Below are 12,965 nucleotides of genomic sequence, written 5' to 3'. Positions count from 1 at the left end.
TGTTTTAGTAACTAGGATGAAGGGTTGCTGTAATGTGGGTGTTTTTTATATGGGGAAAAAATAGATACAGTCTCTTGTTTTGGGACTTCAGATCATATGAACTGACACGAAAGGACAGATTATACAAGAACGTCAGTCGTATGCAGCTGGCCCATGGATTCAAGACATTCCATATCTTACCTCAGACCTTTATCCTCCCGACAGAGTACCAGGACTTCTGCAGTAAGTGAATGGCTGATGATGCCAAGACCTAAATCAAAATAAGTGGGTGGGGGGATGGGAATTACTTTTAATATCCCTGTTGATCGTGCCAGTGGTTAAGGCAACAAAATTAGAGGAAGCTGGAAAGACAGTGGAAAAGGCCCACAAGATTTCTTTATGTAATTTCTACTCTGCTGTTTACTCTATGCCTTTGTAGAGTCCTCAAGAAGCTGATGTGGGCTTAAGGCTCCAGAATTGAGCTTTTTTTGTGCACAGTGTTGTTGATGATCAACTTCACAATATCCCTGAGTAATATCTGGGAGTACTGAAAAGTGCCAAAAGGAGGCATAGGGTAGAGGAATGAATTGGAGCAGCGGGAGGGGCCATAATAAATGCAGTGAGTCCCAAGGTGTAAAATAGGACATCAAAAACGTAGACTTTGATCTCCTCATGGAGTTCTCTAAAGCTTTTACTGTAGGCAACATTCTTGATTCTTGCTCCTTTCTAAATAAGCTAAATGGAAGATGTTTCAGACTTGTGCTGTTTTCTTTTAACCAGATACCTATTCTAAGGACAGAGGCCCATGGATAGTGAAGCCTGTGGCCTCTTCCAGGGGTCGAGGTGTCTACCTGATAAACAATGTAAGTGTTCAGCAAAAGGACTGCGCTTCAGTAACACTGTCTGCAAAACTATGCCAGTTTCCAGGCAAGGCCCATGGAAACATCTAACCAGACACTGGCGCTGCTCTGATTTCAGCCATACACTGGTGAGCAGTTCAACAGTCCTGAGCAGCTGGCAAAGCCTGCTCGGGCCTATGCTGCCTAACCAAAAGGTTAGGCATTTCTTTGTATGCCATGCTTATCTTGCAACCTACTTTCAAGTCTTAGCTTATTAGGAGCAAATTCATGCTCCCTAAGACAGTTTGGGAAGCTGTGCTGCTTCATGCTCTCCTTGCGGCTGACAGTAGACTGGCCTTGGGAAGGTTCCCAGAACTCCCCTTAGTTGTTTCCTTGTGTGACCTAAACAGTCCTCGAACAGTCCCTTTGTCTCTGGGGACTTTTCCCCCTGGAAAAGACCAGTTAAAATGAAACCTTATATGATACAGTAGGATGTGTATCGGTCTTAGAGCGGTGTTATCTACATGCCAGTGTGCCTGTACTGAGGTGTGATGGGGATGGTTCTTTGAATTCAAAGTGCTGGTCTTTTGCCCTTTTTGGGCTTTGCAGGGAGGTAGGTTATCATAGGTAACAAATACATCTGGGCAGGAGCCAAACACACGAGGGGATTCCAATAAATATTCTCAGCAGCAAAACTGACTGGTGAGTCATTCTGTTTTCACTCACTCAAACCCCTTTAGCCTCCCCTGCACTGAAGGGGTCATGCTGCCTCATCTGTTCTCTGCTTGGATCATTTCCCATAAAATAAGGAAGCAATTTGCCAAGTGTATGAGGTAAGTATTTCCAGAGCTGCACTCAGCTTTTTCTTTGCTTGAAAGAGAGGAACGAGCTTAGGCTTGTATGGCAGTTGGCCATGAACTGGGGAAAAGACCCTTCTGGGACCAATCTCCCTTTGTGTTTATCTGTTCCAGAAACACTTCAGCTAGTTTGGCCCAAAGACTTCAGTTTCCTTCAGTGTGATGCCATTAAGGGAGTGCATTCTAGAATCTCATAACAAAAGTGTTTAAAAACAACAACAAAAAAACCCCAACGAAACAACAAACCTTTGAATTTCTCTGATCCATAATAAAACAGGCTGTCAGTTTTGTGTGATGTGCTGAGGGAAGTTAAGCTTGTTCCCTCATGTTATATATGTGCACTCTATATGCCTAGGCTTCCTGCTCACGATACTGGTGATGTGGCTGTGAATACATGCAAAATTGAATAAAGGCAGGATGATGGGATTCTCTTGGCTGTTTTGCAAACTGAAGGCAAGAAAATGTTTTGCAAGAAACTGTTTGTATGAGTAGTTAAAACTGGTTACAAGAAAGAGGCTTGCATACAGCAAAAAGTAAAAGCTTTTTCAACAGATCCCATGGCTTTGTGATGTATATTTGTCATAGATAGAGCTTTCTGTTCTGAGCTACAAGGGTAGCATCCTCCTGGTACAGTAGCCCCTGCTGTGAACTGAACCTCAGTAGAAGGTATTTACTCATGTAGGCAAAAAGGTTGGATACCAGCCCAGGATCTAGCTATAAAGAGCACAGGTTGAGGAGTCATTTTCTTCACTTGTGACTTCCTCATCAACTGTAGTTACATACTCCTTCCAGTGTCTTCTAAACCCCTCCTCTATGTGTTTGGTTAAACACTTGAGAAGCAAACAGAATGACAGTCACTTCTTAGATGTGTTTTTTTCCCTGCCTATTTTACATCATTGCCATGTGGCTGTTAAATCTGTATTCTACTCCAAGGAGCACTTAACTGGAAGATTCAATGGGCAATTTTTTTGGCAATGTAATCATTCCCAGGCTTCTGTTTAGGATCTAATTACCTTAAGTATGTTGTGACTGACAGTGGTGTTTTTTCATTTTGTTTTTGTTTCTTCCCTCCCCAGACATAGTTGTTGGTACAGAGTGGCTTTAAGTGGGAAAGGCTGGAAAAAATGCTGGGTTTGATCTAGTCATCTTCTTATTCCTTAAGCATCCTGGTTTTTTCACTCTTGGATTCTCTGTTTTTCTGTAGCCAAACCAGATTGTCCTGGAAGACAACATCCTGGTTTCTCGTTACATCAGCAACCCCCTGCTCATAGATGGTGAGTGTGCTTGGGAATTGCTTTTCTCTCTTCCCCCAGCCCCACACCTTAGCATCTCTGCAAACTTTGCAGGAGTTTAGTTGAATAATTGAGTGGTTTATCTTCCTCTAGTACTGGAAAAATGTAACTAGAGAATTCCTTAAAATCTGGAAGCTTTTCAACTGGGAAAGCTTCAGGCACCTATGTCAGCAGCAGATAATTGTTTATTGCTCTCAGGGTCTGTTGAAATTCCTCAAATGGATGTGATGTCTGAAAGATGTTTGCAGTCGCTGACACTTGACAACTGTATTTCAGATTTCAAATTCGATGTGCGCCTCTATGTTCTGGTTACATCCTATGATCCACTTGTCATCTATCTCTACGAGGAAGGATTGGCCAGGTAGGGGAGGTTTCTTCTTTCTCAGTGTACCTGCACTTGGTGATCCAGAGATGTCTTGGCTTGCCTCTATACTCCTGACACAATAGCAAATGAGGGAAGTGCCAGTTAGGGAGTTCTGCAGAGCTTAAATATATGATACTTTATCATGCTGTGTCCCATCAGTTTTCTTTATATAAATTATAGGATCTTTAGTGAGGTACTTTATTACATATGTAATAAATAAAGCAAGTTTTCAACTCTTAAGGGTTGAATGGCCACACACACCATCTTTGGTGTATTCATTCTCAAGGTTGGGTTTTTGAAACCTCTTTAGACTCTGGGTGCATTTGTGCCCCTTCTCCATCCTGAGATGAGATGAAGGGAATCTAAACTTTCTCAATTTCTGTTTAATCCTAAAGACAAAAGCAGTTGGAGACCTGTTGTTAGCTGTATTGGCCTTTGTTTTAATACTTTCAACTGCTTTTCTAAATTTTAGGTCAGTATTTGTGTATTTTCTACAGTATCAAGTAAGTGGGTTTAGACTAGTTCACTGTTTTTACCCTGCAAGATGTCAATTTTCTTTTGCATGTAAGTCATGAAAGATACTTAAGATTCCCAGTAGGAACACTTATCTACCAAAAATACCTGTTTCTCTTCATCACAGAAGTTTAGCTAAATACCTGTCTATAGTAACTAATAAATTTGAAATAATCACCCCTCTGAATTTCCAATAGATCAGAAACTTAACTGTAGTGGTGTTTGAGAAGAGAGCATCATAGCACTGTCTTCTGCAACAGTTTTAAGCACTGCTTAATCTGTCTTACAAGCACATCTGATGTACCCAGAAAGAATATCTCTGGGGTTCAAGCCTGCATGTCTCTCAATTAGGTAAATACTGAATCTACCTTATCTTTATCCAAAGCAGATACTGAATCCAAAAGGGTGTATTAATAATGATCCCACAAGAAATATCCTGCTTTAAATTGATGAACAGATCCCCTTTATGTGTGTTGTGATGTGCTTCTGCCTGCAAGGATAATGTAAACAGATTGTTTGCCTAAAGAGGGGCTGGAAGGGGTAGCTCATCTTGGGCAGTGGAAAACTTGACAACTATATTCACTTTAGAAAAGGAGCCTTAAACATGCCTGGCATGCAAGACTTTTCTCTTGGAATCAGCAATTAAATTGTTAAGTTGCTAATACAACACGTTATTGGAAAGTGAAGAGGGAAACAAGATCATTGATTGTGAATATATCAGTAGATTGCTAGGATGTTCTGAAAATGGGCAGTGCATAGCAGGCCTCAAAAATAGGATTTGCACCATCATTAATGTCTTAAAGGTAGTTCTGCTGATCTTGTTGTAACAGAGGAGTTTACTTCTGGAAAAATCCATCTGTGTAGGAGGCAAGTGTTCTACTCTGTTTGGGGGCAAGTGTGCCAATTCCATGATAGAGAGCATTTTTGTCTCTGACAGTAGAGTAACATGTTTTGCCTGGGGGTGAAGTGTATGTGGGGATGTGTATGCTTTTTTTCCTTTTAACAATTCTAGTCATATTAAAGGCCTAGGGAAGGAAATGAAGAAGGAAATAAGTATATTCTTTTGTCTGAAATACACTGGTCAGACAGTTCTAGTGAATTCCTTAAGATAGCTTCATCAAATTATTTTGGTGGGAAGGGCAGTCTGGATGTTTTTAATCCAACCTCCTTCTCAAGACAAGACCTTCTTCAAACTTTGGGCTGGTGCTCTACGGCCTTATGCCATCCATAAAGTTTTGAGTATCTTCCAAGAATGGAGATTCCATAGTCTTTCCTGACAACCTGTTCCAACGTTTGACCATTCTCACTGTGAATGTGTGTGTGTTTTTTGTATCTAATGAGAATTTTCCTTGTTGCAGTTTGACTGTTGCCTCTTGCCCTTCTGCTATGCACCTTTGAGAAAAGTCTGGCTCTGTCTTTATAGCCATGCATTAAGGAGTTGAACACAGCAGTTAGATCTATTCTTAGCCTTCTTATCTGCAGGCTAAACAATCCTTTTCTCCTCAGCTTCTCCTTGTACATCATGTTTTTCAGCCCATTTTAATAGCTCTCTGCCAGACTTGCACCACTTAATCAGTACTTCTACTTGTACTGGGGGACTCATAACTGGACATGATGTTCCAGATGTGTGTCCAGTGCTTGCTAAGCATTCACGAATAAGAGGTACTAATCACTTCCCTCAACTTACTGGCTACACTCTTGTGGATACAGCTCAGCATGTAGTTAGCCTTCATTGTTGCAAAGGCAAACTGCTAATTCATGTTCAGCTTGTTGTCCGCCAGGACTGCTTGTTGATTCTGCAGAGCTGCTTTCTATCCACCCAGCCTGTACTTTTGAACAGGGTTATTCCTCCTAGGTGCAAGACTTTTGCATTTGCTTTTGCTAAAGTTCGTGAGGGTTCTGTTAGCCCATTTCTCTAGCTTTACAGGGGCCATTTGAGTGCTCAGGTCTTGAGCCATGCCATCCACTGCTCTCCCTTTGTCCCCAGAACCATTCATGTCATCCTAGAAGGCAATCGGGAGGCATCAGATGTGATTTGCTCTCGGGAAAATTTGTGTTTTCTGTTCCCAATAATCATTTTATCCTTCATGTGCTTGGAAATACTTTCCTGGAAGATAATAGTCCAGAGCTCCTACTGGTAGCAATACTGTAGATCACCTGGGCTCTCCTAGGTAAAAGGTTTCAATGATCTGGTTTCTTTGAGTTTGTGAATCAGTGTTCCTACTTGATAATCTGGATGCTGGCTGGCTGAATTTCTTTGTTCTTTTGACATTCAGACTATTCACCGTTAGAGCTTGAAACAGTGTTGTAGTCAACCCTGAGCAAATAACTTTTCTTTCTGGGTATCCATCCAGAAGCATCAATCTCAACAATTCTGGACTCTCCATCTTAGTAAGATCCCATGTGTCAGTAATACTTGCAAATCACTTTCAGTGTTCTAAAATCCTTAAGTCTTATACATGTTTAGATTCCATTTGTTTAAACTATAAAATCTAGAGCACATGGCGTCCACATACATGACAAGTGGAACATATATGTACAGGACACCACAGTATTACTAATGGTAGTTACCCTTTCCTTCAAACTGCATCCTGTCTTACAGCTTCCTGTGAGAGGTAGCTAGTATATGGAGACTAACTGTGGCACTAGGTATCTTAATGCTGCTCTGTGATACGGTCAGCAGTACCAGTACAGCTGTGGGACTGGTGTAGAGGGAATAATGAGATGTAATCTGTGATCCAAGGGGATGGTCCTGACTCTGGAGGGCAACTCTAGTTCTGTTGCTGAGCTTCAACTGCCCACTGAGCAATTTCAGCTGTAGTGTCAGCTACGGCTACAGGCTTGTTACAAAAGACTTGCAGTTGAATGCTTTCACGTGATAGGTATGAATTTATTGCAACCAACATCTTTCATTACTCTTAAGATTTTCTCTTCTTCTAGGGCTGTAGAGGTGATATGTTTGTGCAGCAAGTGCTGGCAAGCTGTCTTTGGAGGACAACACTCAAGAGTGAGCAGAGGTTGACAGAAAACTTTAGGTGGGCTGTTCTGTATGGCCTCCAGATGGCAGTAGTCATCTTTAGCTTTAGTGATTTGGATTTTTCCCATACCCTGGATTTGCAAATTCAGTTGGTGAGAGGTAAGGAACCTAGAGCTACTGGGTTCTGGCTTCCTATTTAGCTTTTCTGCCTTCCATTTAATAGTGCGCATTAAGTGCTGGGAGAGACCCTTTTATTGCCTCACACAGTGTAATGCTTTGGTTTAAAGCTGGGACAAAACTTCAGTTGTGTGGGGAGGGGGGAATGCTTTAACCTTTGGGAGTAGAAGCTGGTTTTTATTCTTTACTTAAGAAAAAAAACCCACACAGCTTAAGAGTGGAAGCAATTTGTAGCGGAGAGCTGGGAGGTAAGATCAGGGCCTGGAATCAAAGGTGATGTTGAAGCAATCTAAGGGGAAACCCACCAGCAGAACAAAGGAATCTGTTTTCGGGACCTCCACTAGTACTTGTGGTACACTATGGTGACTTCCATGTTTTGAGTTTGCTTTCTGAAGGTAAGTAGTCTCTGAAGTGCAGTCAGGATGACCTCTTCTGGGTTGTTCTCTTAATTTTTTTTCCCTTTTTCTTAGTCTGTCTGAAAGGTAAAGTTTCCCTCCAGTGTTATGCTTTGCATATTCCAAAGAGAAGAGGAACCTGACTGTTTCAGTAAAGTTGGTGACCTCTACCAGAAAAGGAGTGCTATCAGGAAACGATAAGATGTAATGATTTTTAAAAGGAGCAGACTTGGTGTAATACACACTTGTGATGTTTGACTAGATACTTCCTTAGGCCTGGTTTCTCTTGGCACAGATAGACTTGTCATGACATGATCTAGAGTAGAATTCAAGGCTTCAGTGCTGAGAAGAAAGGGATTATGGATCCAGCATGTGTAACTTGTGTTTCACTTCCCATGTGGAAGAGTAAAGAAAAAGTTTCCTTTGAAGGAGACGTGAAGGGTATGTACCCAGAGGTGTGTAACAAAGCCTTCAGCTATTGTTGTTTGATTTGTGCTGGAAGTACTGAATAACTGTTTGGCTTGCTCTGGCCAAGGTTCTCTGTTTTTTTAATGCAATTTTTCAGGAAGATATTGACCTCAAAGCTTTTTTTTGTTTATCCCCTAAAGAACATTGAGTAGAATTTAGGAAGTACTGAAGTTGAGTAGGTTCCTTTTGTAGCTATTTTCACCCCACTCCCTGTGGAATAAGCTGTATTTAGTAGGGACAGAGCCGTAGGCACAGAGCCTTAGGTCAGCAGAGTCAGGTATCAGACTTCTGGAGAGTTACTAAGAATGGTATTAGTGAATGTGTGCTATGTTTGCATCTTTCATTACAATACTACTTTTCTGGTCTTGCCTCCCTCAAACTCTATCAAATCTCCTTTTGTATATTTTGGGCCTGGTCCACCTCTAGAAGCAATGCTGCTAATAGATTTGTTTGTTTGAAGGGAGTGGGGTGTGGGTTTTTTTTTTTCTTTCTTGAGGTTTGAAACAAGACTGAAGCTGTGCTTAAGCTATAAAGCAGCACTGGGTGACTTAAGATCCTTGTCTGTGGGATTGAAAAATGTGATGTTGAACACTTTTTCTAGTACATATTTTAAAAAGTTGACAAAGTGTGCTGCCGTACATCTGTTAAATTGGCAAATACTTAGCAACTTGGTGCTAGAAAGGACAGTTATAATTTAGATTGCCCATCTGTGATTCACAGCCTGGAGAACTGTAGCTGGGACCTCTGCATCGAAGGCATAGGTTTGGAGAATGAGGTGGTCTTGGCAAGCTTGGTCCAGGTTTGCCTGAGTGTAACTCAGGGTGCCTGGGTGTAACTCAGTCATCTGATCATACGTTAAAAATCTAGGTAGTTTTATTTATCTGAGACTTCCAAAATGTGTGGTGGAATATATTTATTGACATACCTTTCATATCCTAGTATGAGTAAGAGGTGCATTGTTAATAAACTACAAGGAACGTGTGGATGAGGCATTGTGGGACATGGTTTAATGGACATGGTGGTGTTTGGTTGATGGTTGGACTCGATGATCTTACAGGTCTCTTCCAACCTTAGGGATTCTCTGATACAGTGTTAATTACAAGCTTTGACATGCTTTTGAAGGTGACTCACCAATCCCAGTTATGTGGAAGTCCCAAGGCTGCTCTTAGAGCAGGTGGATTATGGTGGTTTTTGGAGGGGCATCCCTGCAAGGAGAGAATAACAAGCCTGACTTGTGCCTGAAGTACAGCTGAAGAGGACATGGGGCCAGGAATAGCTTGCGCTGTTTGTGAGCCTTCGCCATTTTGCCAACTAGGGACGCCTCTCTCTCTCCCATGTACCTCCTTCAGTGTACCTCCTTGTGGGACAGAAAGGAGCCTGGTGGACCTGTCTTGCTTGGTGCCTGCGGACATAATGGGGACTTCACACATGGTGTGAGGAATTCATAGTGAAATGGCTCCTTGTTTTGGGGAGAATTCTCTATAGCCTACTTTTTTGCCTAAACCAGCAGGTTTAGGCAGCCTTATTTCTGAGCTTGAATGGCTGGAAGGGTCCTAGCCCAGCAGGAACTTCTTAGTCAGATTTACACTGAATTTGAAAAATAAATTTAAAAAAAAGGGCAAAACTGAGCTGAAAACCAAATGTTCTTGCAAAGTGCCCAAGGAGCAGCAGCTGGGGGAGACTTGCCAGAGGAACATGAGAGTTCCTGTAATGGCGGGATAGACAGCCGGGCTTCACGGCAGCTGCCACCAGCTGCCATCCTGCCGCCTGAGCTCACACCCCTCAGCCTCGCAGCGCCCTCTCCTTCGGTAGCCTGGCTTCCTAATTATCACTGGCTCTGCTGGGATATTTACCTTTTCTGTGCTGGATTCCTGTGGTTTCCGAAGAATTCAGGTGCTTGCTTCGAGCCAAGGAGTTCACATTACCTCACAGGCTGCGCTTAGGCCAGAGCTGGCTGAGGCAGCCGCAGCAGCCCTATCCCCCTTGCAGTAAACCCTGCTTGGCTGGCCTCTGCTTCTTAGGGAGCGTAACTCACTTCTGCATGGACACCTGGGATCAGACTACAACCACTTCAGCAGACATTGCCTTGCACAGAAGCTGTGGAGCAGTGTTTTTCATTAGATGTCCCTACTGGACTTTGGACCAGTGGATAGTGCATCAAGCCAGGAGACCTTCTGCTGCTTCCTTGCTGCTTAATTAAGATAAGCAGGGTTTGAATCACTGAGGGGAAAGATCTGTCTATCTGTCTATGTCTTTTAATAGAAATTTACTGCCTGTACAGACATCTGTTACCTGATTTTAGACTGTATTTTTTTACCTTGAATTTTCTTCTGTAAAATGGGGTAGTTGGGCCTCAGGCTGCTACTGTTTGAGAGTTGCAAGGAAGCCTACTATATATATTTTTATATATATGTAATGTATTTTTTATGTTTTTTACTACATATATTTAAGTTACAGCCTGGTGATGCCCTTTGTTAAATCTGGTTCCCATGGCAGGTAGCTAGACACTTCTCTGTGGTATAGGATGTGGCCCTTAGTTAGGGTCCTTGGATAAGGGTTTCATTTTGAACAACCTACTCTTGTTAGGCTTCATCAATACTGCTCTTTTGGTTGAAAGAGTTGTGTGTTAAAGTGGAAAAATTACTCCTTGAGAAATATTTGTATATCTTGTAGTGATGTAGTTATAATATTGACATAGCATATCACCATTCTCCAGTAGAAAGAAGTGTGTCTTGCTGGCTTCAGCATCCTGTCTTCTTGATAGCATATTTGCATATTTTAGGAAATTCTGAATGAAAGGTAGCTAGATACTAACTAGAAAATTCATTTTTGATCTCTTCTATAAACCCCTTCTATAAACCCCTCCTGATCTTTCATGTTTCTCAAATTTTATTCGCCCCCCCAGTCCTTTGAGTCTGTCTTTGGGTAGCAGAGGGTGATCTACCCAGGCATAGTGGGTCTCTGGGCATAACTACATGACCCTACTCTTGTGCCTAACAGGCAGGGTCAGTGTACTAAAGAATCGGAGAGGCTGGGCAACTCTTAGTGACAGTCTGCACAATGAGAAACTAGAGAATGTGGGAAACGGAATAGAAGAGGTTCACCGAATCACAGAGTGGCTGAGGTTGGAAGGGACCTCTGGAGGTCATCTGGTCCAACACCCCTGCTCAAGCAGGGCCACCTAGAGCCCGTTGCCCAGGACCATGTCCAGATGGCTTTTGAATATCTCCAAGGAGGGAGACTTTACAACTTCTCTGGGCAACCTGTGCCAGTGCTTGGTCACCCTCATGGTGTTTTCTTATGCTCCATAGGTTCAAAACCCTGTAATGGCAGTGCATAAGCCAAAAACTTGCAAATTTGTTATGAGAAGATAAAAAAGGAAAATAGTCTTTTTTCCTGTTCCTGCAGACATCTGGTAAAACTGCTCCTGGATCTTGTTCTTTAAAATAAAACTGTTTGAATAATTTTATCCGACTTTGGTTAGAGAAACTCTGCCATCATAGAGATGTCACCAAAACTCCTTTTTATGTTTAGTAATTCCCTTACAAGCTTTGGCTCCTATTCATACTTAGTTGCTAAATGATATATCAGGTGAATGCTGTGGAAAATATTCATGTTGGAGATGAGAGGATTGTGAAGGTCTCTAGACTTCTGTTTTCTGTCCTGTACTGCAAGGGAACTGGGTCACAGGTGGCATTTTGGAGTCCAGTCCTTGATAGTGTTAAAAATGAAAATATCTGTAGTTCTCCTCTACCAGTTCTAGTCCATTGAACAATTCCCTTAGGGTGTCTTATTTCTTTTCATCCTGATTTTAACAGCACTTCGTGGGAACCGTAAAGAGAATTGAATGGTGCAAACAACTTTCTATGTGGCCTTAGTTTCTCAAACAATGTGGCAGCTATTAGACTAACAGAAAATCCAAAGTCTAATGCATGGGGAGGAGAGGGAAGAGGGACTGAGGAAGTGACTCCAAGCATAAAATGTGAGGAGCGTGCTTATAGAAACACTACACTGGTTATTTCCAGGACATTTAGGCAGGAACTCTGTGCAGTCGTGGAAAAGGCTATCATAATGTGTGCTTTTTCTGTAGCACTTGTTTGAGAGAAAAGGGATTAACTATTCTTTCCTTCTTCCCACTCCAGGGTCTTTTCTCTTCTCCTCCTCCTTTCCCAGGCCCTGGCTAGATGTCTCAAATAAGCATTCCAGAGCTGCCAAGTTTCGTGCAAAACCACGTAACATCTTCTGTAAATATTTAATGATCCAGTTTATGTATTTCCAAAATTACTTGCATATGACAAACTTTACCTTGTGGTCAATTAATTTCCTGAAGTAATGCTGAGGATAAGGCAAAGAGCGGTGTACAAACCCTTGTGTACTGTACTGCCTGAATGTGTGACAGTAAAAGGGTAGGTTGTTTGGGTCAAGGCAGTGTAAGGGTGTGGGTTAGGGGCCAGCCAAAATTTGGTGTGGTGTGGTGGATTTGGGGATTTCTGGAGAGAAGTGTGGGGTCTGTGACATGTTTTGTAGATTGCTAGGTCAACAGGGAAAAGTGCTGCATGTCACTCGTGGAGTAGGTGGCCTATTGAAGGTGGAGCTTAAGCTTGCTTATTAGGCTTATAGTGAACTCTTACAAGATGAGGAGGGAGGGCAGTAATCTTTCAGTATCTGAATGCCAAAGGTGATTTTTAACAGGGGAAGTCTGAAGCATGGCAGGGAGGCAGAGAGTTGGGATGCCTGTAGGTGGTGTAATGTTAGTCTGGAGGTTGAGAGTACTTCTGGAGTCTGAAGGAATTAGAAAATCAAGAGAGAAATCCTTACTGTTCCTGCTGCCCAGGCCACCTGCTGCCACTACTGCCACCCCACTGCTTGCTTTTGACTGCTGTTTCCCCCTCTCTCAAAGTGCAGCCAGAGGGAAGGCACGTGTGCTGTTGTTGAAGGTGAGCTCTGTAGCAGTGTGTAGTTGCTGGTGAAGGGAACTGGTTGTTGCCTTCATCCGAGCTGGTGTGCACCTGTATGACTTGGCTGTGACCAGCTGAGACATGGGCAGGTGTGCCAGAATGATTGAATGTATGAGTATCACTTCTCTATTCTAAGTTTCAAATTC

At 42.4% G+C, this 12,965-nt stretch overlaps 1 protein-coding gene across 1 annotated transcript in view; it reads left to right on the top strand.

Moving 5' to 3' along the window:
* The window catches only part of TTLL5 (tubulin tyrosine ligase like 5), a 142,605-nt gene that overhangs the window by 6,132 nt on the left and 123,508 nt on the right, over positions 1–12,965 (top strand). Inside the window, exons 5-8 of the mRNA XM_059819381.1 lie at positions 92–222; positions 760–842; positions 2,880–2,949; positions 3,244–3,328. Coding sequence (XP_059675364.1) covers positions 92–222; positions 760–842; positions 2,880–2,949; positions 3,244–3,328 — 369 coding nt within the window. The remainder of the gene's footprint in view (positions 1–91; positions 223–759; positions 843–2,879; positions 2,950–3,243; positions 3,329–12,965) is intronic.

This window comes from Gavia stellata, chromosome 7 (assembly GCF_030936135.1).
Source record: "Gavia stellata isolate bGavSte3 chromosome 7, bGavSte3.hap2, whole genome shotgun sequence".
NCBI lineage: Eukaryota > Metazoa > Chordata > Aves > Gaviiformes > Gaviidae > Gavia > Gavia stellata.
Note: the sequence above shows the minus strand (reverse complement) of the source record. Positions and strands in the feature narration are given on the sequence as shown.